A 26,737-nucleotide genomic window follows, 5' to 3' on the forward strand; every position below is an offset into this window, starting at 1 on the left:
CACTAGAGTAATTTTTGGGATGGCTGCCCTATGATGGACTTCCACAGGCCCTGCTGGGTTGGATGGCAGCACTCACGCGTTGTGTCCTCTACAATTGCCTTGTTCCAGAAAAGAGCTGAGGATCTGGTTCAGTGAACAGAGTGAGCTCCAAGTGGGCTGTTGGGATGAGGGCAACTGGCTAACCCTGTCTTCTACTTCCCAAGCTTCTTGTTTGGTGCTGCTCAGCTCCAGTCTATGTCTCAATAGGAGCCCCAGGCACTTGGGAAAGGGGGCCATTGCCTCTCCGCTAATGGGCTGGGGTGTCACCATTGCATGCAGTGGCCAAGCAGCAGAGGGATGCAGTAACTCAGCAGCAACATCCATGGAGGCACTGCCATTCCCATGTGTGCCCACATTCATCTCTGTGTGGTGTGCTGCACAGGGGTGCCAGTAGCACTCTGGAGCACCAACCAAACTGTCTAGTGACTCCAACATCCAGCGACTGTTTGTCACTTGAGGTACCAATGCATCCTGCCCATGGCACTGCAGAGCCTGAACCAAAACATTTGGGAAGTGGGATGCGGGTGCTCAGCAGGCAGTGATGTGGCATCAGCCAGGCTCCACGTAGACGAGTCACTCCTTTGAGCAGCAACGGGGCGAAGACAGGTTCAGACTGGCAGGGAGGATGTGTCTGGGGTGGTTTAACATCAGTGGTTGCAGCAGGGCAGGGGACAGGGACACTGTTTTGCTGAATAGGGTGCAGATGTGAGTACCAGTCACCCTAGCCCCAGGGTGGCTTTTGCCCACCTCAGGTCTTCTCCACTCCTCTCACCCTGGGGAGGCTGGCTGGCTCCTGGTCTCTGCCCAATGATGCTCAGGAAAAGCCAGGTTCTATCACGCTTTCTGTCCCTTGGGGACACTTCTGAGGGGGCCCAGCACCTTCTTCTCTTTCCTTCTCAGCCTGGGAAAGAGAAAAATTGAAGGAAGATGAAACTGCCCCATCCCCATCACCGTGACCCCACTTTCGCTCCAGAGCTGCAGGTTGTTTCCAGCTTAGATAAGGGAAAATGATGGGGGCAGAAAGGGGCAGACACACCTCCAAGGTTTTTCCCCAGGAGCATCTCTCCTTGCTGGGGTTTCCCCCTGGACTTGGGGCATGGTTTTGAAGCTGGCTTTCACCTGCACCCTGCAACCCAAAAAGGGCATGGATCCCATGGGCTTTAAATTTCATTAAATAAAGGTTGCTGAGTGTCTGACCATATTTGCAAGGAAGCCAGGTACAAATATGTGCCCTCAGTGAAGGCTTGGTGCCTCAACCTCAACCCCATCCCACCCTTTTCTCCTGGAGCAGGAGGTAGAGAGAAGTGAGGAACTTTGCTGCTTTCCACAGTCCCACAAGAAACACTCCCCGGGTGGCCCAGAATCTGCAGAACAGGGACTGAAATCAGAACAAAATGCTTATTTGGGAACCTGGAGGTGGGGACTTAATTGGCATGGGGAGGTGTAACGGAGGCAAGGTTTCCTGGGATGAAGCTGGTGGCATGTGCCTTTCCTGATGGCCACACCAGAGCCACCAGCATGGCCTGGAGACAGCAGCAAGCTGCAAAGAGGGAGACCCTAAAAAGCCTGCTCTGTGAAAGCCAGTGAAGGGAAGTGGGTGGCAGATAAGAACATGTTGAGGAAAAACATAAACCAGAAGCTCCTGAGGAATTTTGGAAAGGAAATGTGGAATTAACTCCAGAAAGGGGAGGGTGAGGGTGGGAATGCAGAACAGTTTATGGCTCACAACAAATAGTCTTACTGGGCACTTACGGCCTCTCTGTCCAGCCCAGGGGACACCCAGCAGAGGCCATCCCAGTGAGGCAGGAGCATCAGGAACATGCAGGCAGCTGGTGCCAGCTCCTATGGGGTCGATTCCAGCAGGAACCAGGGAAGAAACAAAACCAAGAAAAGCTGGCAGGAAAATACCATCCCTCTTGTGTCAGACAGGGAGAGGAGGCTGCAGGTCCCATCTTGCCAGCAGGTACACAGAGGACAGCCAAGGCCAAGGCTGGCAGACACCAGGTACCTCCCAAGGTCCTGTGGTGCTGCAGGCTCGGAGAGCACATCTCCATAGCTCCATATCTATCTGGGGAGGGGGCCAGAATCCATCCCATCTCCTCCCCCACTTCTTGTTTTCACTCCTCTTGCCTTTGCCTCCCCGCACAAGCCCCACAGCACGGGGTCCCCCCGCGAGCAGCCCCCTCAATCCCCCCCTCATCCTGCAGCTATTTTAGAGAAAGGCAGGAGGTATTTTTAGTGCTGCCGGCTCCTGGGAGAAGCTCTGAGCCTCTGAGCCGCAGCAGTGCTGGCGCCAGGGAAACTGCCGCTGCTCTGGCTGATATTTCTTGTATAATTAAACTCAATCCATCCCAGGGGCTGGGTCTTGGCCACCAACTCAGTGAGGAGGGGAAGGAGTGGAGCCAGAGAGCCAGGGGCTAAGGGCTGTGACGGATGCTGGGAATTGTTTTGCGAACACTGGAAACACCAGGCCTTTGAGGCTTTGGGGGAAAGTTTTGCCAAGCACAAGGAGCAAGATGGCTCCAAAAGGGGCAGGGATGTGGGATTTAATGGGAGCAGATCCCAAAGCACCACCTGGGCAAAGGATTCCACACCAGCATCATCCCATCCCACTCTGCTGTGGGAGATGGCCTCAAAGGGGATGTTCACAGATGGAGAGATGGCACATAAAGGCAATCTGGGAGAAAGCAACAGGATTTGAAGGCCATCCAGTGCCTGCAGGGCACGCTGGAGAGATCCCTCCTGGTAAACAAAAGCCCAAGCTGGAGCTGGAGCCATGTAGGAAGTCTGGGGGCTGTCTGGTTAGCCAGCATCTGGTGAACACAAGCTGTGGCTGGAGGCTGACAAGCAGCAGCACAACTCCTCCTTCTTCCCACGCCCACCGCCCGGCCTCTGTCTGGGGGCCCCAATCTGCCATCGAGGAACAGGGAACAACAGCCCAGAGAAAACACAGCACCCGCCGGGGTTCAGGATTGGTTTGGGGCTGGGTTTTGTTTCCCCTGTGCAAAGGAACAGACCATGTATTCCTGGCTCCCTTCAATTCAAGATGTATTTCCAGCGACAGAGACACCAAGCTGGCTTTCCAAGCAACAGTGTATTTTATATAACTGATTTCTTTTTTTGTTGTTTTTACTTTATAAAGCCATACAATGAACTGCAAAGAATCTGACATCTGTACAATGGGAAGACAACAGCGGAGTCACATTCACACACGGACAGGGTGCGACCAAAGTCATCCTTACACATGCAACAACATTATGGGCACAAAGATACAAAATATAACATGGGGTTTTTTTCTTTCCATCTATATAAATACACAGAAATGGGAAAGTCTAAAAGTTTGAAACTGTTCATTAACACTGATTAGCAAATAAATCTGTAACGTTCCCGAAATAACAAAGACAACAACAAAAAAAACCCCACACATAACACGGCGGTACAGGAACTGCCAACAGAAATGAGGGGTTGCTTCCTTTTTTCTTTTTCCTTTTTTTTTTTTTTTTCCTTTTTAAGGAAAATAAAAAATAATTTAAAAAAAAAAAAAAAGAGTAACCCCAAACCAACCTCGCAATTTGCAAAACAAACGAACGAAATGAAACAAGCCCCTGCGGGCTCCTTTGCTGTCTGATCCTCCTGCCTGCTCCAACGGGAAGAGCTGCCTTTTGTTGATGCTGCTGTCTGGGGTTTTTGGGGCAACTGGTTTCTTTACCTGCCCGACCTGCTGGGTGGGGATTTACTTTGCACTTCGGTTCAGGCAGTTGAACTCACTGGAAAATCGATGCCTGGAGGCTGCATTGGGTTTTTCTCCCTACCTGGTTTGTTTTCCGTGTGTGGTTTGACCAGGGGGCAGCCAGCTAATGTTGCATCCAGAGCAACCCCAGACTTCACTCAATTTATGTGCTTAAACCCATAAGCCCACAATCTCCACTGGCAATGATGACATGGATCATCCCTCAGAATATCTCCCAGGAGGGAGCCCAAGGCAGCACCACTGAATGGGAAACCCACATGCTGAAAAGGAAGCCCACATTTTGCACATTTTGAGCACTACAATTTGGGACAGGTAGCAAATGACACACCCCACCCCTCAAGAGCATTTCCCAACAAACAGCAGCATCGACAGCAAAAGAAGGATGAATAAGAAGGGGCTTCTCCAAAGAACAAACCAACACAAAAAGGGCACGTACAACAAATTTACACACGAAAAAATATATATATATATGTGGGGAAAAGTGCGTTTTTAAGGATATCTTTGGCAAGAATATATGCAGTTCTTTGTGCAGGAAGGAGGGATATGTTTGTGTGTGTGAGCGAGAGAGATACCATCCGGCTGCTGACAACGGCAGTGTGATTACAACGAAATACACTGGGCTTAACTCGCACAAGCTCGAATCTCAAATACCATGACTGCATTAAAAAAAACGAAGAAAAAAAACACAAATAATCGTTTCTGTCCCTTTCATAAGGAAAAAAATATCAACAGTAGGTCCCCACCAGCCCTGGGACCTTGTGATCCTCAATGCCAGCTGATGGACTCTCCCTGGGACAGAAAGAGTAGTTACACCTAGAACTGTAACTTAAAAAAGGACATACGGGGGGGAAAGTGCCTTTAAAAGGAGCTGACAAACACCCAGCTACATCATTGGAAGGTGATTAGCTGTGTGTTAAAAAAACAATAGAATCAGAAGATTTTGTTAGTGTTCAAGATTTGCATACGGTCTAAATCTTCAGCTAGTGGGTTACTGGGGAAGCCGTGAGCAGCTCAGGGCCCAAAGCAGGCGTGATGCCATTGGCAGGTATCTGCTGGGGTCAGCTTTTACATGACATCTCTAGGGTGCTTAGATCTGTTTTGTTTTTATGGGGAGAAAAAGAGGGAGTTTCATGCACCGTTTTCTGAGGCAGCAGATTAAAATAAAATTACATTATTATCATCCTTTTCTTAGCAGTGAGAAAACCAAGTCTGAAAAATAGAGGCTTCCAAAAAATATATCTTTATACATCTATAAACACAGTGTTTTCTCTAATCAGTGAATGGAAGGGTGAGGAGATTACGGGTGAGATCTCTCATCTCTCTTGAATTTCACAGAAGGAGGGAAACATTGGAAATGAAAAGGTCTCCACATCCATGCGGACAGGGAGCTGGGGAGGGGAAAACCTCCCTGGGACCCCCATCCCGCCACCGTCTCACAACCAACTCCTCACTACGCATCCTCTCAGGTTTGCTCCAGTACATCAGAACAGCCTCCGTTCGGGCACCCGCACCACTCATTCCCCCACGCACACACACACATGCACACGTACATGCACGCTGGTCACACGCACGCCTCCCCGACTCAGGAGGGGGGCCCCGTGCCTCTTCCCCCATCTGTATTTTGCCTTGCTCTGGATTTTCTTTAAACGTGCAGGTGTTTCCCCAGGGCAGGGGAAGGGGGCGGATATAATGGGGGAGATAGGATGCACAGAAAGCAATATGGCAAAAATAAATATTTTTGGAGTGTGAATTTAACCTTTTTTTCCTCCTTAAAATTTCATTAGCTTACAGTATGTCATCACTATAGCTTGTATATATATATTACAGCTATCAAGGCAAAGGGTGTTCCAAAGGAGAAAAACTCCGGTGTGGAGGAGCTGCAGTGCTACGTTTCTAGTTTTTGGCCCCAGTAGACTATCTGGGCCACTTTGCACTGAAAACTTCTCCCAAAACACTCTTGAAGGAAGGTGGAGGCGAGGGGGATATTTGCAGCAGAGGGCTCAGCAATGACCCTCCAGCTCCAGCCAGAACGTTCCTGCAGCCCCAAACCTGCACATGCAACTGAAGCATCCTCTGACCCCTCCCCAGCTCCATGGGCTGGGACATCCACCTGCTGCCCTCAACCATGTTTCCCCCCTCCACAGCAGTACAGGGGCCCTCCATCTCTCTTGCTCCCTGACTGACCCTCCTCACCTCCCAAAGCAAAGGGAAAAGCTGACAGTACTTAAGCCACTGCAAAACTACAGTGCACTCAGGGGCATGAGCCTCCAGCCAGATGGTTTTGGGGTTACATGCGTGCCAAGCAGGGTGGCTCTCGGAGGACCTGTTACCTCCCCACTAAGCCAAAGTTACCCAGCAACTGCAGGTCCTTTCCTTCTTTTTTTTTTTTAATTTTCTTCCTTCTTTTTCTTTTTTTTAACGTGGCCTCCAAAATAAAAGGAGAAAAAAGCGCCTGAGTTACTTGTCGTCATTCGCCTTTCGTGCAACTTGAACGTCCATGCAATTTAAAAACCGCTTGCGTGTCTTCAAAGAGATAGCCACGGGTCAGCTGCTTTGCACAGGGAACCCACCTGTGCTAGCATCCACTATTATTATAATTATTATTATTATTACACTGTTTTTCTTTCCTTTCTCTTTTGTTTGGGTTTTGTGTTAACGTGTGACAGGCCGCAGGAGAAAACTGCCAAAGAGGACTAGTGATGGAAAAGGATTAGTGCATCCTATGGGGAGGCTCCTGTGGAGTATCTGCCTTCCCCAGGCATGGGGCAACAGGAGTCCCCCAGGACCTCCTCACAGGCGGCAGGCACAAGCACCCTGGGGAGGTGGGGAGGTGCCGTGCCCCCCTCTCCGGATGGGCTCACAGCAGCTCACCTGCGCTGGGCTCTGGGTCAGCAATGGAGGTCAGCCCATGGCTAAGCTCCCAAGGGACAGGATGGATCAAGACCAAGCCCCCTCACAGCCCCAGCAACTTGCCAGGCTACCAGCAGGTTTCAGGAGAACCGAATGGGTAAGTGAGGACCCTCCACTGCAGCCGGGCAAGGGAAGGCTTCTGAGAGCATCATCTCTGGTGTCCCACAGACCCAGGTTTGTTGTTATCTCCTACGGGTCATTTCAAACACAAAGCAGGTGTTCGCTGATGGAGCTGTGGGGATGAAGCATGGGTTTTGCCGGTTGTCTATTTTTCCCCAGATGGAAAGCAACCAGTCACGGTCTTGCATTTAGTCTCAAGTGGATGTCAGGACCATTACGCCAAAAGCCTTCTCTTTGGTCACCTTCCCTGCAGTGGGACATGCATCCTGTCTGGCGTGACTTTGTGGCTCTCTTACATAGGTGCGTGGTTTTGGTTCCTCTATGTGTGTGTTTGGCTTGTGTTTTTAGGGGCTCCATTGGCTTGCTGTTTTCCTCCAGGATTCCAACCCTTTTTTTTTCCCCCCAATTCACTTCCCTCTCCCACAATGCACTTCCTCACACTCCTTCTCGGATCAGCTCCAAGTCCTTCTCCAAAATTCAAGAATCACCCGCAAGCACCAGCTCATCTTTTCTGGCTGGAGCCAAGCATGACCCTGGAGACAAAGTTAACAATGGCTGCAGCCGGCTGGTCTGGGTCCAGCTCAGCAAAGAGATGGCAGATGTTGTCTGTGGTGCTCCCTTGCTTCCTGGCCACAAAGCCAAAGAGCCTGGGTGTGAAGAAGACAAGAGGCTCGGTGAGATTTGCCAGCATTGCTCACCCAATGACCACCACCACCCTCTTCCAGCATGGTTTTGTCCACCTGTTTAACATCCACCTCACACAACACAAAGGGAGACATTCCAAAGCAGACTGCGTGAAGACCCATCTATTCCTCACTTTGTTGTAGTTTCCTTGAAGGCCAGCACTGTGTTTCTATCAATTCTTGGCCAAACCCCCCTTGCTCTGCTCATCCCTGCCACCCTCCCCATAGGCCATCCCCAAGCGTCCTTCCAGATGATCACAACATTGCCTTGGTTTGTGTGATGGCTTCGGAAACCACAGGGGTGTGATGGGCTGGCCATTGGGGTAGACCCTGTGTGAGGGGAAGGCCATATGGGGACAAGGGGAGCTGGATGAGACCATGTGGTTATTTCCATCTCTGTCCCTCAGTGAATAAAATGTTCCCTTTTTTTTTTTTTTAATTAGAACATGCAAACTCAAGTTATAAATACAGGGGAACAGAATGTGAGACAGGCCCAGGCTGTGGCATTTCTAATTGGAGAGGGGAAATATCCCAGCAGCTGGACTTCCTAATAAAAAACCCTTTGCTAGCACAATGGCTAAAATTAGTGGGAATTTGCCCCTGGAAATGAGATCAGCCAGCACTGTACTCCTGTGGGTTAGAACAAGGAGGACAGGAGGAAAGGAAAGACCTGGCTAGTGGCTCACAGGCCATCAGCATAACCCCCAGCTCTGCTTCACAAGCTAGCTCCCGCAGGCTCCTCTAGTAGTTTCCAGTTTGGGCAGTTCAGGAAGGGCCATCCTCTAACTGGGAATTTAGGGATGAAAGATGCTTCCCGAGTCCACATTCTTGGGTGAAACATTCCTTCTGCGAGGAGCTGAGCTCATCTGACAGACAGCCAAAAGGCTGCCCTGCATGGTGCATCTCCCAGCCAATGCTCAAACACAAGTAGGAGTCACCCTGACACCCTGGGAGTAATCAGCTGGGAAACAGCAGATACTTACTTGGCTGGGCCGCTGCCATCAGTTTTAGTCCACCTGCAAGGAGAAGAGGAGGTGTGAGGGATGGTGCATCCTGCACCCCACAAAAACAGGGCCATTATGGGGGCCACCAAACCAATGCTGGAGGGCCAGCCTGGTTTTGCACAAGCTTGGCTCTACCAAAAAAAACCTGTTGCACCTCTCTCCCAACATGAAGATGCTTAGGGACACCAAGAAGTTACCAGAAGTGGTGTTCCCCACAGTATCCAAGGGAACCTTCAATCCCTGCTCTCCACAGAAGCAAGTGGGACAGAGCAAGCAAAGATCCTGCTCCAAGCAGCCAGGAGCCTGGAGGAGGGAAAGGGGGAGGGGACATATGCTTGCCCCAGATTAGGGCACTCACTTTCGTTCCTGGGGGTCCAGGTTGCAGAAGGTGACGGTGTTGAGGGGGTAGTGTCGTCGGAAGAACAATCTGAAACACAAGGCAGGGAGTGTCAGGGCCAGCGAGCCCCCACCTCTGCCCCACCACAGCCCAGGCCCGTCAGAGAGGACACTCCCATAGGTTTCCCTAGGATGTTTCAGGAGTCAAGGACAAAGTCCAGCCCTGCCCATGACCAGATTCATGGCCCCCAAGGACATCCTTCATCAGCACACTCCCTGGATCACAGTCCATTGGCTCTGGAGACCCAGGGCCGTGACCAGGGGGGCTCTTACTTCCTTTGGTTGTCAGTTAAGGTGATGCCTTGTGCAGAGACTTTGAAGTGGACAATGGTAGCAGTGGGTGTCGGGTCGGCCACCAGTGTTTCAGCTACAGCCTTTGCAATGGCCTGGGGGCCTGTCAGTGACTCCATCTCCACTGAGTTGATGAAGAGGACATTGCAGGCTGCAAAGGGAGACACCAGGCATGGGGTCAACCACTGCTCCAAGCTACACTGGCCCCATGACAGCCCCTCTCTACTCACCTGCGCCCTGTTTGAGGAGGTCTGTGGATGAGTTGGTGGCTGACGTGGTGTCTTTCTTTTCCTCCATGGGATCTAGTAGACATGGGATAGTTACTGCTGCTCCCTGCTTGGAAACCCACCCCATCCTCATAGGCTGTGTGGGCTTGGCTCTTACCTCGGTCAGGAATTACCAGCTTGCAGGGCAAGGCCAAGGGCATGATGGAGTGCTGGTACACCAGAGCTGAGAGACAGCCTGGGGAGACAGGGGAGATGATAAGCATGCGGCTGGGAACACAGGTTTCCCTGGTGTTAGGACTTTGCTGCTCCAGATGGATGGGAGCAGACATTTTTGCTGGATTTCTTCACTGTGATCGTAATGCCATACATGGCAATTCCCCTTACTGAAACCATCATGCCTATGAAGGGCTCAGCAAGGTAGCAGAGATGCCAGGGCCACGTTAGGAACAGGAATGAGGCAGAGGTCCTAGTGCAGCACCTTGGAGGATATTAGCCACGGGGTAAATGAAACAAGGTGGGAGTCCCTGCCCTCCACCCTGTCCAGCAGCATCATTTTTCCTAACACGTGCATAAAGGTATGTACCCATGCATACAGGCATATTTATGCTCACTCATTTGTGTGCATGACCCCTGAGGCTCCAAATGCCCACAGGGCTTGGCTCCACAGGGACAAGTAATGCAGTGGGGGCTCTCCCAGACACCTCAGAGCTCTGATAGTCCAGCAAAGGCAAGGCTCTCCCAACCCAGCCCCGAATGTAGTAGCACACTGAGGGCACTCACCAAAATTGGGCTCGTTGGGGCACCCTTTTAGTTTTACACCCCGCGGGCTGGTCTCGATGAGGAAATGTCTCACCAGCTCATTGGTGATGTCTCCTGGGAAGAGATGGAATGTTCTCACACCAGAGCCACCCTTCTCCAACTAATACTCTGTAGCCCCACACAGAAACTTGTGCTCAAGGGAGGGGTCCCTACCACTCAGCACACCCTCCTCAAATCAGCCCTTTGCATAGGGTCAACCCCAACCCAGGCTCCCCCATGGTGGTGGTGGGCTGGGGAGGCTGTGCCCATTTCACTATGCCAAGCCCAAGATTCAGATGCCCCAAACCGCTGCAGCTCAGGGTAGAGGATGCCTGGTGCTTCCCTGTGCCCCGGGAGGGGAGGGCTCGGAGGGAGGGATCCTGCGACATCAGCACGTATCCAAGGGCACAACTGGCTCAGCAGACACAGCTGCCCTCTCACCCTGGCTAAACAATGGAAAGCATCTCAGCGTGGGATGGAGAAGGGCACACAATACCTTTCTTGTTCTGCTGCATGACCGTGGGAGGTGGAGAAGCTACTTTCATGGCAAGGCCGTAGGCTCCCCGGAAGGAGTGGCTGTCTCGGATGATGAAAGCCCCTGGCTCCCTGTCCTTCAGCAATGCAATGGCTGCAGGAGAGAACAGCAGACCTCAGAGCCAGCATAGTGAGAGCGAACATGACCTCCAAAACCAGTAGGTGTGAGTCAGGACAGGGCATCCTGGCTCCACGGCCTTGCAGTCAGACACTGCAATGTTACTATCCCCCCTGCACATCTGTGGATGGGGGTCTCAAGTGCGTTTGTGGCCAGGAAGGGGCTCATGCACCCCCACGTCCACTGCCCTTGTGCGGACATCTCAGAGCACCCATTCCCACCCAGCCCAGCTCTGAGCAATTGAGCACTGGAGAACAGGCAGGGTCCAGGGACCAAATGCTGGAACCATGTCCCTGAATATACCTTACCTCCTCTTTGCTCTCCCTTCCTGTTTTAGCCATATCTCCAAGACCCCTCTGAGCTCACTCAGTTCAAGAGCTGAGTGCTCTGCACCCCAAACTACATAGATCCACTGCATGCTGCAGGGATCAGTGTTCCTCCACCAAGGGGAAGGCTGGGGTGAAAGTCTGAAAGCTAAGCTGGGCTTCAATCCCCCTCTGCAGCAGTCTCAGCATCCATAGTACACCCTCACTCCTCATCCAACCCCTAAGGGAAATCTTTACTTATCCCTGTGATCCCAGATACACCCCAACTCCTGACCGTGGCTCACTCAACCATATGCTTTGCCCTGTGCCATCTACGCACCCTGCTCCCTGGAGATCTCCGGTTTGTACCAGTACTTGGAAGTGTCCTGCACAAACTTGACATTGGCACGAGTCTCAGGGCTGATGTCTGCAAGGAAGGGAAGACAAGAAAAAAGATAAAAGATGCTTATTTAAAACTCCACATGACTTTTTAGCAGATCTAGCTAAAGCATTAATACCTCTACCTCCTTTCACCCCAGCACATTGATTTAACCTCAAACCAGTCCTCCACACCCAGAAAGGCTGACCATCACCTGGAGCATATGGGGACTGCTGTGCATCTAAAGCTAAATCCAAGCACAAGGGCCCTTGAAGGGACGTGCACGTGATGAGTTTCTTTGCCACACAGCCAGAAACAAAATAGGAATTAATCATTTTAAAGGGAGCTGGCCAGGTGAAATGAAAACTGTTGGAGGAGATTATGTCCAGCCAAGAGGGTGGTGGGAAGATCTGACTTCAGAGGACCTGCACTGCTCTCTAATGTTCAAGATTTGGCTCATCCACCCTAAAAATAAATTCTTCCCTGACCTTTGCTCCATGCAGAGGAACTGGACAGGTTGACCTACCCTGGGGAAAACAGCCCCAGCCCCACTCTGCTTCTCTCAGTGCCCATCAATAGCCCAGCCCTGACGGGAGCCAGTCCTCTGGCCATGAAGCTGTTGCTTTGCTGGGGCAATATTTCCAACAACCTGCTTGCCAAAAAGCCCAAGCAAAGAACCCAGAGGACCAGATCGTATCTCTGCGGGAGACATGTTATCAGCCCTCTGCAAGCTTGTCACCTTCAGAGGGATGGGGGACTCACTCCCCTCCCTAGCCCACTCTCTAATGGTTACAGGTTTTAATTGCTCATGCTTCCCTGCTGGGAAAGGTCCCCAGCCACGGGGAGTCATGGGGCTGGGGTGGGCGCCAGTGTGCTCACAAAGGGCTGCCCGCTCGGCAGTGAAACCGGCCTGGCAGCCAGAGCCACTGCTGCCCCACAGCTTTATGTCCCTGATTCTATCAGTCCAATCTTGGCGTCACCAAGGTGTCCCATAACAGAGCCAGCAAAGGCGTTCCAGGCACAGTGGCACCCGGGGAACAGCACACCATTTGAAATAAGGAGGCAGAGCCACAGTGGGGTCTCAGCAGGGTAAAGCCTGCTGGGAACGGGACCAGGAGGTCAGTGCATCCCCACGGCAGAGAAAAGCTGCCTCTGGGTGCTTTGATCTCCCTGTACACAACTCTGGGCGCTGCTTACAGCAGCGATGTCAGGTCAGTGCTTTTCCTGTTTGGATTTGCCAGAAAGCACAGGAAATGGCCCAAGCCAGTGCCGCCGGTGTGTGGATGGGCAGGAGGGGTAAATCAGGACACAGCTGCAACCGCTTCCCCACTGGCCGGTGAGGAGGAGGAGGGAAGAGAGCCCTGGGCAGGGCAGGGGGAAGCAGGAATCTCCAAGGGCATCCCTTACCTGGCATGGAGAACTTGGAGAAGTCCGGCAGGGTATGGAAGGTGACAGCACTCCCACCGCTGGGGCTGGACATGCCACTGGAGAGGGGCGAGGATGCCTTGCCATTGACAGTGGCGTAGTTGGGGAGGCTGTTGGAGCGGTCCCCGGCCGACATCCGCCGCTTCTCAGGCAGCGCAGGCTGCGGCGTGGGGCTGCCCTGGTGGTACGCAGCCGAGTCTGGGGAGGAGGAGTGCGGTGTGCTCGTGCCAGGGTAGTATGCCGGCGAGACAGGGAAGGATGGCGTGGAGGGAGGCTGGTAGCCAGAGGAGCTGCTCTGCCGGGACAGCGTTGGGCGCCTCTCATCTGGGCTGGGGTAGCCATACAAGGGGCTGCCAGGTGGGACAGCTGCAGTTTGATGCCTGACCAGGCTGGGGCTCCCCGGTGAGGCCACCAGGTTGCCATGGGCTGCCACAGCATGTCTGCCCAGCCCGGGGCTGCCAGGAGCGCCGCTCATGCCAGGATTGATGGCTCTTCGCCCGAAGCCGGGGCTGGGTGGTGTGTTGGTAGCCACTGTCCGGTGCAGGGAGCGAGGGCTCCCTGGCAGGACATGAACTCCTACCACATTGACCTGTGGCTGCGGATGAGCTTGGGGGTCTGGCTGGAGGGCAGCACGGCTATCAGGGTAGTCAGGGCTGGAGTACGACGAGCCCGGGCCCCCACCTTGGACCATTGCAAAGGAAGATGGAGATGAGTTTTGGTAGCTGCTGTGAGCAGAAGGCATCTGAGAGCTGACAGGTGACCGGTAAACAGGCTCGACTGATGCATGGGGAGGTGTAACCGTGCCATGGGGGCTGCCATCTGAGGGGTAGCTGCGGAGGGAGGTCCTGAGGAGAGATGAGGAGAAGGAGGATTCAGTTCCACTGCTCATTAATGCTGTTGGCTGGCACCCTCCTGTGAGTGGTGCACAAGAAAGCTGAGGCACTGTGATAGTAAGCTGCTCAGTTGTTCAGAGGCAATGGTAGGATGGACCCTGCCAGCTGCATGGAAGCAGCTAGAAGCAGCTTTAGTTCCACCATGCATCCTATTTCCCTCTCAAAACACAACTCTCTGGGAGACAGAGCCTTTTTCAAGCTCCTCTCCTAGCAAAATACTCAAATTGCTTCTCCCTGCCAGCCTTGGCGGGCTGGGCTGATGTAGTACACCTCATGGGCAGGGTCGAGAAGGGACAGGGATGGTGACTTCATCACACCACAGGGGACTGATGTTCAGCCTAACCCAGTGCTAGGGTTAGCAAAGACCTCATCTCTCCTCCCACCCCAGGGGCCAGGTTTCCAGCAAGATGCTGCTGAGATCTATTGACCACCAAGTGATCACCAAGTGACCCAACTTTGTGTTGCCAGGGCACTGAACCAATGGCTGGCCAGGACCCCTAAACATTACCTGCAGAGACAGGGGTTCTTGCAAAGGCAATTTCAATGTGGGAGCAATCCTGTGCACCCACCAGGGTTTGACCCCAGCCCCACAAGCCCTGGGGACCTGCTCCCAGTGCCTTACCCGTCCACACTGTGAATGGGGCTGCTGGTGGAGACAGGGCTGGGGGCAGTGAAGGAGTTGTTGAAGGTGCCGTTCCTGGTGGGCACCTCTGTGCCCACGGGCTGGGTGGTGGGTAGGCTCCCTCCCCTGCCTGTCGTGGCTGTGCGTGCCACGGACTCAACGTAGCTCCTGGGCTCTGTGGCGAAAGAGAAGGGGAAACAGATGAGTGCACAGCTCACTCTGGGAGAGGGCCATGCCCTTCCCGGTATCCCCATTTCAGCCAGTGAAGCTGCCTGAGCTGAGCTCCTCCAGCTCCACATTTCCCCCATCCCTCTTCCCGCAGAGGCTATGCAGAAACACATGGTTCATCTAAGCCTTTAGGTTGCTCCAAGGGGGGCTTGAAGATCCCAGCCTGGGCACAGGGAGGGGGGTCATGTCCATCCCTTTTCCTGAGGGGACCAGAGCACATGGCACCACAGCTCCTTCCAGTGCCAGAGCCCCTCCACCCTGCTCTGAGTCAGTGCCCCTCCCTGGGATGCCACACAGCATACGTTGTGCTCCCTGCTCATCCTCTGCCTCCAAAAATAGAGCCAGTGACACTGTCCAGCCTGTGCTGAGTCACACGGGACTGATGATGATGACCTGTGGTCCCTGCCCTGTGCGGGCCACCTCTGCCAGCCACCTCCAGCAGCAGACCAGAGAGCAGCTCCAGATATTTCCACTGCAGCATCCAACACAGTCACTCCCAGCCCAGCTTGAAACCAGGGCCCATGAGCATGACCAAGAACAACAATTTTCCTTTGGAGCTGCCAAGCTGTCCCGTGCCAGGAGCAGTGGGCTATGCTGACTATCACCAGCCACAACAGCTGCCAGACCCAGCCCTCCCTCCTCCCTTTCCCCTCTGCCTTCTGCTCCATCCAGGCTGGTCCCCATCCCTACGACAGCCCTTCAGCCCCACCAAAAGCTGTGCTGGAGGAAGGGACTGCAGCTTCAGCCCTGTCACCTACAGTTGTGTTACACCTCAGTATGTGCCACCCACTGCCTCTGAGCTGGGGCACAACATCCTAAGCAAGACCCACTGGCATCAAACACTATGGGCTGGGCATTCTTGCAGGTACCCTGGCTCCAGGCTGGCCATGCTTGAGGCAGTTCTGCTGTAGTAATTAGCATGACAAACATTACTACTATTATTATTACCATTATCATTATTATTAATATTATTAGTCATAACAGCCAGGCTCTGACTAAGTCTGCCAGCAAGCCAGCCTGCTCCCAGCCAGCAATGCCAATGCAAAGCTCCATGTTCAATGCCAGACTGGGGGGCTGCAAGGAAAAAGACAGTCACAGGTCTCCCTCCTTCCCCCACAGCATCTCTGTGCCATATCCACCTGCAGAAAGAGGAGGAGGAGTCCATCCTTCGGACTGATCTCCCTGCCCAGCCCTGCTCAACCATCCCAGAAAAGATGTGAACCAAAACCAGACCAAGGACCTCAACGTGGGCTGGGTACCCAGCATCTGAGGCAGCACATGTGGCTCTGAGTGACAGGGATGAAGCACTGCCCAGGAGGACGCCCAAGGCAGCTGCAAGAAACTCATTGCTACTTGGGTAATTAAATTAATTTCACAGCTACTCACTTTTCTCCCCTAGCTGCCCACCCCAGACTAAAATTATCCAGACAGCACGTATGAGTCAGCCTGAAAGAGGTTAAGACCAAAGGGCTGCGAAAATGCCAGCCCCTCCTGCAAAGGTGGGGGCTGAAGCAAGGCAGGAGATGGAGGCTCAGGGAGGGGGGACAGCATATGTGTGCCACAGTGAGGCGTGTGACCATGAGCACGGGTTGAAGTCAATTGGTTCAATATGGAGAAAAAAAACTGAAGGAAAAAAAAGAAAGGGGAAGTTTCAAGGCAGAATTTTTTTAGGTTGAAAAATCTGATCTTGCCTCCTGGTGGCTTCTTGGAAGAGGCTCCGGAGATGGGAAGACGGTGGGAGAATAGAGAAGCTGTGAGTCACCAGGGAGGTGGGCAGCGGTTTGAGAATGCTGAATCCAAGCCCAGCTGCCACTCAGGCCAGGAATCACCAACACTGCAACTGTGCAGGGTGGTTGTAAAGCCTCCTCAGAGGTGGCAGCCAGACCCCAAGCTTCTGCACTGCCAGAGCATCCTCCAGCCCCAAGCACAGCCCAGCAATGCAGGCTGGGATCTGCTGAGCAGGGCCTGGCAGGGCAGGGATCCTCTGGGCTCTGCGCCTGGGTGCAGAGGGTGCTAAGTCAAAGCTTTGTTAAGACAAAACGCAGGGCCCCCCTCAAGACTGCAGATTTAATGCCCTCAAAGCCATCATATTATTAGAGTGGCCATTCAGCTTGGGCAGTGCGGGGTCACTGGACATTTTTGCTCTGGATCAACCACCATGCAAGCCGCTGAGTGCCACAGGAAGAGAGAAACGGTGCAGCCTGAGCTCCCGAGGGTTTGGTGAGAAGGAGAGGTGATATTAGGGTGTTTGGAGGCTTACAGCTGGACAAAAATGGTAAATCTGAGGGGGATCTAGGAGGGAAAAGCCTGGTTTTATCACAGCTTTTCATCCTTCAATGCACCCAAAAAGACACTGCTGAAAAATCAGCTCTGGGCGCAGAACATTTTCTTCAAGTAAACACTTCCTTAAATATTATACAACATTCAGGTTTGGGTTATGTGGATTGAGGAACTCCCAAGCAGAAATGCTGACAGTTCCTTGAGCCACAAAAAGCATCACAAACTTGCCAAAAAGAGATATCCCCTCCCCAGAACCCATACTAAACATACAGTTCCTCATTCTGGCCTCAAGGGCCCAAAGTTTCATCAAAAAAGAAAGCAAACTGTCAGATTGCACGTGGTGCTCCAGGGAATCACAGCCACTCCCAAAGCCTCTGTCACCTCCAGGAGACATGCCACCCTAAAGTACATGTGCCTCCTCCATCAGCACAGCCACTCCTGAGCTGATGTCCCAGATCAGCCCCATCCTTGGCATCCAGAGGGAGGTGCAGCCCAGGGACAGGAGAGGTGGGGGGAATCTGGGCAGCCTCCCAGCTGCAGGAGGATATGTACCGACCGCCGGGGCTGTGCCGCTGCCCGGCCGCTGAGCCGGCAGCATGCTGGTGGCCTCTGAGCCTGCTGACCTTTTGTGCTGCACTTGGGTTTATTTTCGCTCCAAACAGCAGCAGCAAAGCCAGAAGGGGAGGGCAGGAGCCCAAAACAGGGGTTGGTGCTCCCAATCCCTGCCAGGCTCATCCAAGGCTGGCCACAATGTGCCAGCATCCCCAGCATGCCGAGAAAGATGCCATGCCCCAACAAAGAGCTCAGCCCACATGGATGATTGCCACCCAACATGACAGATCTCCACATCCAAGTTGGACATCAGAGAATCCAACCACGACACAAGACATGATGTTCTCCTTTTCAAAAGGAAGCAGATGGACAAGACTCCAGCTCCCATATCCCTGAGGAACAGTGCAGGGAAGGCTGCTGCCACAGATAGCCAGAGCCTGCTCTGAGCGACAGTCCCAACAGTGACAATAAGAGGGGAAAAGAGAAAGAAAAGCCTTTCTTACCTTCTCCAGAGTCACCGCCCACCTCCCCTTCTACCTCTGGGAGATGGAGGGGCAGGGGAGCCATGGGAGTAGGAAGAGAAGGATGAAGGAAGATGTGAGACAGAAAGAGAAATCAGAGTTAAGCAGCTTTGCCTTGCTCAGGCAGGGGCACAGAGAACACAAAGGAGAGCTCCACACCTCCCCAGCACTGCACCTCAAACTAGACCCCTGGTCTCAGATACCCGCAAGGTCCACCTGGGGACCTCAAAGACAATATCCATCATCCAGAAGGCTGGTTTTGGGTGGGAAGAGGAACAGCCAAGCAGGGCACCACCATGAAGGGCTGCTGCAAGAAGTTCAGCAAGCACCAAGAAAGCATCAGCTCGACCTTGGGAGCAGACCAAAAAGGGTCTCACTGGGCGGGCTCAGCCAGGACTCATGGCCCCCCCAGGGCTCAGCCAGGGTTTGGGGAGGTTACACTCAGCCCTGAGATGGTCCAGAAAGGGGCCCCAATGCTGGGGAGCAGCGAGGCCTGGCTTGACAGGCTGCTCTGGGATGCATCCACAGGACAGCAGGGCCTTTGCACCCGGGACACACTCTCCAGAATGGAGAGGGCTCTGGACACTGTTCCAGCTGACAGGCCTGGCTCCTGGAGAGCAAACCTTCTCCAGCTGTGCTGGGGAGGGGGAAGAGGAGGAGGGAGGGGGTGAAGAAGGGAAGAATACGAGCCTGGGCAGGAGGCAAGACTTGAGGGTTATCCACCCTCCACCACTGAAGACCCTTCTGGGCTGAGACCCCAGGGCAGCACCAACATCCCCCCCACCCTCACACCAGGGTCCCCAGAGGAGGTGATGAAGAGCCCAGGGCCATGTGGCCCCAAAAGGGGGTGCAGAAGTGCCTTCTCCAGCCAAGGGACCTTTCCATGGGTATCCTCAGATATCCCACACCCCCAAACCACATGCAGCCCCCCTGCCAACACTCACCTCCCACTGGATGCAGCAGGATCTCAGCTGGGTTGTGGGGTTTCAGCCCCAGTGCTGAGAGCGGGGTCTTGGCCAAGCCAGGGGGAGAGCGCACTGTCAGCACGGGGAACACAAAAGCATTAGTCGGGGGGGGGGGGGAGGTAAGGCTTCAGAAATGCTGGAGCTGCCCAAAGGTTCAGACCCACCCCTAGCTGCAATGGGGGAATTGCTGGGATTGCTGTCCTTGCATAAAGCAGCATCCCAGAGAAGGACATGGATCTCCCTCTCTGCTTAGGAGAGGGCACAGGGCAGGAGGTGCCTGAGAACAAGCAGCCTGCCATTATCACACAGCCTGCAGGATAGAGAAAGGGGGCAATTCCCACCAGGGCAGGCCCAGACCCCATCTCCCAGCACCATCCCCATAAGGAATGGTCCCACCATGTATAAAGGCACAAAGCTTCTTTCATTGCCCCTTTGCAAGCAGCCACCCCCCCACCCCTTAAACCCACCCCCACTTATTCCCACACCTGGCTGAGCTGAGACCAGGCTGTCCCAGAGCAGCTCACTACCCCCACAAAAGGGACAGCAGGAGTGCCACTCTCCCCCCAACCCCACATTCAGAACAGCTCAACGGGCGGGTGAGGATGTTCACACGGAGCATGTTCCCTGAGGGGTGGTAATGAACACATGAGGTCTGTACCCCTGTGCCCATACATACATACCAGGAGGAGCTGCATATGTACATATGGCTATGGTATGGATGCACTGCCAGTGCGGGGCAGCAGGGTTTCACAGGGCAGGGCCAACCTCCCCCACCAAATGTGACTCCTCTCCCTTCCTTGCCCATCTCCCCAGTGCTGCATGTCCCCACACCAGTGGAGACACCAGGTCTCATCTCCAGCTAGAGGGCACATCCCTCCTGCAGCATTTGAACATTGCTGACAGACAGCACAGGCATAGTGCCTGCAGCGAGGCCAGGAGGCAATGGGTGGTGGAAGCTCCAGGGGAAAGCCAGACCCGAGCCCAGGTCCCCTCAGCAGCCTTGGGCCAGAGCAGCAGACCAGCCAAGTCCCTGGGAAACCAGACAGCAGCACCTTCCCTGGTGGGTGTCCCACTTCCCCGCATCTGGTCAGCCACAAGCCGCAATGTCAGCTCGCGCCTCTGTTGGCTGAAGAGTAGCGGGGTCCTCCCAAGGACAGGAATTGTCCTGGGACCATCATCTCCCCATGGATGGGAATCACTTCTGTGTCCCCCCAGCGGCACTTTGGCAAAGCCTGAAAGCTGCAGGTTCAAACTTCCCAGGCCTCCCCAGCTGGTGTTGGATAAGAAGCACTGCCTCTGGGCCACGTCCCCAGCCAGGCTGTTCCTCTCACTTCTGCTAGTGAATCATCCCCCAGAACAAGCCACTGTCCCACTGCCAAGGAGCTGCTGCCCCAGGGCCAAGATCTCTGTCCCCTGGAACAACGGGGCCATTTCCGAGCTGCCAAGCGCCTCAGGGATGCTCCCACACTCCTGTCACTGCATCCCATGAGACCAGGCTCAAACATCAGTGGGTTGCACGGGAGGAAGGAACAGCAGCAGCACAGGATAAAACAGCCTTGAGCTCCACAGGCTGAGCTATGGGAGGCACGATGGCCCCATTACAACCTTACGACCAGTACATGGCATCAGAGGGGGCTGCACCCAGTCTTAGAGCATCCCTCAGCTTTCAGCCCATAAAAATGGGGGTTTGGGGGAACTGTTGCCTTTTTGATGAGTTTCCCAGTTGCCTGGCTGCTCTGTTGCACTGGTCTAGCCCAAGTCCTGCTGTGCTGACTTGAGGCTGCTCATCAGGGTTCACCGCTTGAGCTGGTCACAAAGTCCTGGTCCACACAAACCCACCACAGCTGCAGTCAGGGTTAGTCAGAAAGCAAGCATGCCGTGCCAGAGGCAGAGACAAGCTGCATGCAGACAGCTGGCATCTCCCAGACATTTCCCCCTCTTGCCCTTAGAACAGCAAGCAAGGAGTAGCATGGCATGTGAGGGTCTGCCTGAGCTCCCTCCTTTTCTCCAGTCCTGCCTGCCTCCCTCCCAGTCACCTGCTACTGGAGCCTCCCTGTCTCTCTCGTCATTCCAGTAGGAAAGATGGGGAGGTTCAGGATCAGGATGGGGTGAAAGGATGCTGTCTTTCAGATCCTGCCTCTCTCCTTATCCCACCTTGGGATCACATCCAAGAAATGCCCCAGTGAGTAAAACAAGCTAGGAAAAAGCTGAAAGGAGGGTTCCAAGCATGGGATGCTGATGGCAGTGGGATGCAGATGGTAGTGGGATGCAGATGGCAGTGGAATGCAGATGGCAGTGTGGAGTGGCGAGATACAGAGGAGAGAAGAGAAGTGATTAACATGGCAGTGGGTGTCTGGAGCCCGGAGCTGTCTGACCTTTGGTGAATTTCTGGCTTGCTGAGAGCCACCCACCGAGCCCCAGTGCCTCCCGGAGCCGCAGCACTTACAGGGATCAGAGCAAGGGGTTTGTGGTGAGACAGGGAAGGCTGGGGTGGGGGGAGAAATCTCACCACCGCTGGAGGGTGGGCTGGTGGGGGAGGCACCCTCTATCTCTTCAAAGGCTTCTTTGTAGCTGTGGAGGTGAGGCTGGAGAGAGCAAGAGAAAAGGTCAGTCCCATAGCTATGATGGGCACAAACCTCCAGGAAACCCCAGGGAGGGAGCAGAGGAGGCAAAGGGAAGGTTTCCACTTCCTCCCTGCTAGCCACCACCACAAAAAGCAACACTAATCCCCAACCCTCCATGATGCTGCAGATGCTAACCAAGCTTTCTCCCTCCCTGGAGTCATCTGCCCCCCCCCCCCCCAATCAACCACCCCACCACCGCAGCATGCCCTCCACCCCAGCACACCTCTTTGGGCCTCCCTCCAGGGTTGGCCGCGATGGTGCTGACCACCTCAGGTGAGAGGACGGTGGGGCTGCGGGGCGAGCTGGGCTCTGGGGAACTCTTCTCATAGTGGATGTCACTGGGGGTCTGCTTGCAGGCAGGGACCACACTCTCCTCCGGGGGCTTCTCCTGGGACTGTACCCCTGCAGGGCAAGGACAGGGCAGGAGACTGGTGAGGAGCTGCTGGCTGAGATGGGGACCAGCAGGAGATGCTCCAGGGCTGCTCCGAGAGGTTTCCCCTGGGCTGTGTGCCCTTACCCAGCAGAGATAGCAGCTTCAGCACTCACCTGCATCTAATCCCTGGACCAGCACGGCCAGTTTTGAGCTGAGGTGAATATACCCCACAGTGGTGGCCCAATGCCAAACAATAAGGCAAGGCAGGGTTATGGCTTGTGGCTGAATCACTACACTAGCCCTCCCAAGCATCATAAAACTTGGGCTTAGAGACAACCCCCAGCAGTGGGTGCGAAGGGCATGAGCATCCTGTGAGCAGCCCAGGCAGCCCAGCCACAGAGTTGGGGAGGACCAGGACCTCTCAATAGCATCAGAGTGGCAGAGGAACAAATCCTCCAGCACCAGGGCAGCCACGTTCATCTGCATTGCTGCTCCACACCCACATACGCCTTCAACCACAGCAGGGAAAACACCTGATTTTGTGAGTCCTCAAGGCAGAGGGGGAGCACTGGGTCAGCACAAAAGACCCCAACACAGGGATGGTGCAGGGAAACCCAACAAATTGCTGCTGATCTACTACAAGCACAAAGTCTTCCTAAAAAGAGAGATCAAAATCTCCTCTCCATCTCCCACTAGATCTCCTTCCCAGACCACAGCACCAAGAGCCACCAGTGCCCATAACCTGGGGGGGGGGGGGAGGGGGGGGGAGAGAAAGGAATAAGTAAGTCACTGCAGGAAAATGGATTTCTTTGGGCTGTCAGAGTCTCATACATCCCACTGGTGATCCCCATGGGCTGGGATAAAACCCAGGAATGGGGACAAAAGTGTCACAGGGCAGGGGGGCGTTGGGGAGTTGGGATAAGGGGTGCAACCCCAAATTTCCCAGCACCCAGCAGTGAAACACTCTTCACCCCATCTCGCCTAATGAAGAGGTTAATTGGGCCTCATGGATGATGGTGCTGGGTTAGGTGCAGGGGAACTGTGCAGAACACCACAGGCACAGCAGGAGCCCACTCCTCCCTGGGACCCTCCTAGCAGCGGGGTGACCCCTGGTGTCAGCCCCGTGAGCAGAAAGACAGCACTGTCGGCTCCACCTTTCCCACGGAGCCAGGGAGCACTCACACTCCCCTTGGCCAGTGCATAGGGGAAAAAAAAAAGAGAACAAGGGATTAAAAAACAACAAGAAAGAGGCCACATCACGCTCCAGGAAATGCACTTTTCAAACACCAACTCCTTTCCCACGGGCTGGTGGAGGAAAACCAGCCATCAGCTGCTTCCCCTCGCTCCCTGGTGGGACCCACGCCTCGCGCCCGCTGACCTCCCCTTTCACCGCCCCGCTCCGGCACCCTGCACTGAGGCTCTGCCAGCCCCAGGGAAAAGGCTGGGAGCGGGTGAAGGGCTGGGAGCAGGACAGGGAGGGAGGTGTCCTGGGTGCATGTCTAAATAATCAGCCCAGTGAACGGCAACAACAATAAAGCCGTGGCTCTGGGGGGAGCGGCGGCCAGGCTGCGAGGCAGGGGACCTGAGCCAACGGGGCTGGCTCCAGCCGCGGAGGCGGCCTGGAAAATTCCACTAAGAGCAGCTTTGAAACACAACTCCCGATCCCTTCTGCAGGTGTTGGCGGACGCAGGGGATGGACAATAAAAAAGCCCGTGGAGGGGACAGGGGATGGAGAGGGTCCCTGGGAAGCTAGCCTCCAGGCATGGACATCATAGCACAGAGCCATCTTTTGCCCTGATCTTTGCTTTACGGCAATGAAGCCCAGAGTTGCTAGCATAGGGAAAACGAAAATGTTTGGGAAAACAAAGCAAACTCTTATTTTCTTTTTGTCCTACCACATTGTGCACTGTGGGGTATCCTGTACACTGCAGGAGCATCACCAGAAGCATCCCTTGACCCATCCCAAAGTGAGCTGCAGGGACCAAGCACTGCAGAGAGGCAGGGTCTGACTCCTGAAGCCCTGCATGCCTGCCTTGTTTTGCATTTTCCATTTGGGAAGCACAAACAGCAGCTTGTCAGAGCCCAGCTTTCAGTGCACATCACACATCTGCAGCGTGAGACCCCCTGCTCCATCCCTGGGGCCGCATATCACCCAGCTGCAGTGGGCTGCATGGGGCTCATTGAGACCCCTAGGAGCTCACCAGGTTTTGGCTGCTCCACTCCCCAGACATGGAAAGCAACCAGGGCTGAAGGGAGGGGAGGGAGGAGAGGGGGGGGAAAAAGGGACTCATTGTTCAGAAGCAGAGAGTGGGAAATTTCATGGGCCGCCCAGAGCAAAGCCTGGAGGAAACCCAGGCTCTAAGCATGGCTCCCCCAGCCCCCCGGGTAATTTATGGGCTGGAAACTACACTTGGAAAACAAACTCTCCTTTCCCCTGCTCAGTGTGCCCCTCAGCAGAGGTACAGCCTCCCTTAGCCATGGTACCACCACCAGCACCCCAAGGATGCCCTGCCTGGCTGTGGAGGAGGGGTTGTTTGCCATCACAAAGGGGGAACAGCAGCCTTCACCCCGCTCCTTACCCTCACCCCCTCTGGCACTTCCACCCCTTCTGCTGCCCATTTAGCTCTGGCAGCAACCTGGCAGCAACCCTCCCCCAGCAAGGTCCTGCCCTTGGACTCAGTACAGCTCTAGGGCTGGGGAAGGGCAGGAGCACAACAGCAAAGGAGGAGGAAACAGGAGGGTAGTTATGTGGCTGGGAAGCCAGATTTCTAGGCAAAATCAGGCAGCAGTTGATTTTTGGACATGAAGTGCTGGAGCTACTGCCATGCAAGAGATGGGTGACACCCCTACAGTGCAGAAGAGAGGGCAAACCAGCATGCCATGGCCCTTGGGATGTGGCACCCAGCACTTAAAGCCAGACAGGGATATGTGATGCCCAGGGAAAAGAGAGGTAACAATTTGCTCCCTGCCTGCATGAGGAACAGCAACAGACATTGCCCTGTACCTCTCTCCGTTGCCTTGTGTCACTCTACACCAGAGCCCAACTCGACCCGTCCCACTGGGCACAGACACATCTACTGCCCTACACTTCCCAAACGGATCAGCACAAACAGGCATGACAAAATACCTTACCCTGTCCTGAGGGCTGGCAGGGCTCAAACCTCTTTGGTCTTCCTAGGGAGAAACCAAAGGTGCCAGTGGGGAGAGAAAGGTCACCCAGAAAGCTGGTGACTCCCCAGCCCACTCTATGCCAACAGCTCCTCTCTATCCCACTCCTTCTGCTCACCTTGGGAAGGCGGGTGCAAACCATGCACCCAGAGGGTCCCCAGCACACACCATACAGGGCAGACTCATCTACAAGGAGAAAAAGTCCTGGTGCCTGTGGAGCTGTACCCCAGCCCTCGGGTCACTGAGGGGTGAGCTACAGCAGGGGCAAAACTTGGCAGGAATGTAGCAAGGATCTGCATCTGGCCGAGAAGCAGACCCCACTAGAGAGCAATGCCAGGTTTGGATGAGATGAAAACCAAGTGTGGTGGGCAGGGGAGGCTGTACCCAGGGCCAGGGGCTTCCCCCTCACTGGGAACCCTGAGCATCACTCTGCTGAGAAAGTGAATCAGTCCTGGAGATCGATATAATCCTAACCCTAACTAACCCTAACCCTAGTTAGATCTGGGGAATGGTCTTCCAAACCTCCCTCCATCACACATCCATGCAACACACGGAGCACTCAGCATGCAGGGATGCAGAGGAAGGAGGAAGGAGAAAGAAGGGAAAAGGAAGGATGAGAAGGAAGAATGGAGGACAGGAGAAAAGAAGGGTGGATAGGGAAGGTTCAAGGACAAAGAAGGAGGGAAGTGGAATGAACAAACCAGAGAAGGACCGTTGCTTGTTCAGAGGAGGACGGGGGACTTTGGTGCTCTTGTTGAGGTTCCTGAGCCTGGCGTTGTACTCTGCCAGTGTACCAGGACAGGGAGTGCAAGGAGGTGGGAAGTCACAGGGGACAGACACAGTCACCCATGGGGAGAAGGAGGGGGCAGACAGGACAAATGTCACGAGATACAGTAGGGACACAGAGAGAGAAAAAACAAGAGAAAATATTAGTTGGGCTCCAACACATGAGCCTGGGGTCACCTGGTGTCCAAGGGAGCTCAGACCCTGCTTGGAGCTGCTTTCCCATCACCTAAAGCACCTGGCTCCAGGTACCACCACTCAAACCCACATGGGATATCAATGGTGGCTCCCAACCACACATAGCCTTGTGCTGTGCAACGCCACAAATGCCATCACCATCCCCTTGGGGATGGCACCATGCCCAAGCCCCTACATCATGGGACAAGAAAGGATGACCCCAAATGCCCCTCTTGGAGATGAGGGGACTTGAAGGACAGCAAGGCTGGCTCCTCTCTGTGGGAAGGCATTGGGGACATGAGCACTGCATTGTCCCATCTCTTCCTCTCCATCATCAGTGGAGATGGGAACAGGAGTGCTGCCCCGCCAGGCACAGAGGAGATGCGAGGTGCTCCTCATTGCTGGGCCAGGACACACAGGCAATTTATAGCAGTGGACAATGTAAACAAACCCGTCCATACCCCACCATCCCATGGTCTGTCCCCTCCCTGCCTGGCCTCAGGACACGCTGTTCCTGCCTGAGGTCAGCCCGCCCGCGCTGTCCCAGCTCCAGAGGGGACAGGTGGCTGCA

The 26,737-nt window shown here is 54.4% G+C and overlaps 1 protein-coding gene across 6 annotated transcripts in view; it reads right to left on the reverse strand.

Annotated features, from left to right (window-relative positions):
- Positions 1–3,114: 3,114 nt before the first annotated feature.
- TNS1 (tensin 1) overlaps positions 3,115–26,737 on the reverse strand; it is a 68,274-nt gene continuing 44,651 nt past the window's right edge. For all 6 annotated transcript variants that reach the window (XM_031053059.2, XM_034061667.1, XM_034061666.1 and 3 more), the window contains 14 exons: positions 21,889–22,067; positions 21,551–21,626; positions 19,021–19,113; positions 14,496–14,670; positions 12,963–13,825; positions 11,517–11,603; positions 10,716–10,847; positions 10,202–10,294; positions 9,579–9,656; positions 9,425–9,496; positions 9,177–9,345; positions 8,866–8,934; positions 8,487–8,519; positions 3,115–7,467 (listed from right to left, as the gene is read on the reverse strand). In XM_031053059.2, coding sequence (XP_030908919.2) covers positions 7,323–7,467; positions 8,487–8,519; positions 8,866–8,934; positions 9,177–9,345; positions 9,425–9,496; positions 9,579–9,656; positions 10,202–10,294; positions 10,716–10,847; positions 11,517–11,603; positions 12,963–13,825; positions 14,496–14,670; positions 19,021–19,113; positions 21,551–21,626; positions 21,889–22,067 — 2,264 coding nt within the window. In that variant the 3' untranslated portion in view covers positions 3,115–7,322. The remainder of the gene's footprint in view (positions 7,468–8,486; positions 8,520–8,865; positions 8,935–9,176; positions 9,346–9,424; positions 9,497–9,578; positions 9,657–10,201; positions 10,295–10,715; positions 10,848–11,516; positions 11,604–12,962; positions 13,826–14,495; positions 14,671–19,020; positions 19,114–21,550; positions 21,627–21,888; positions 22,068–26,737) is intronic.

This window comes from Melopsittacus undulatus, chromosome 4 (genome assembly GCF_012275295.1).
Source record: "Melopsittacus undulatus isolate bMelUnd1 chromosome 4, bMelUnd1.mat.Z, whole genome shotgun sequence".
Lineage (NCBI taxonomy): Eukaryota > Metazoa > Chordata > Aves > Psittaciformes > Psittaculidae > Melopsittacus > Melopsittacus undulatus.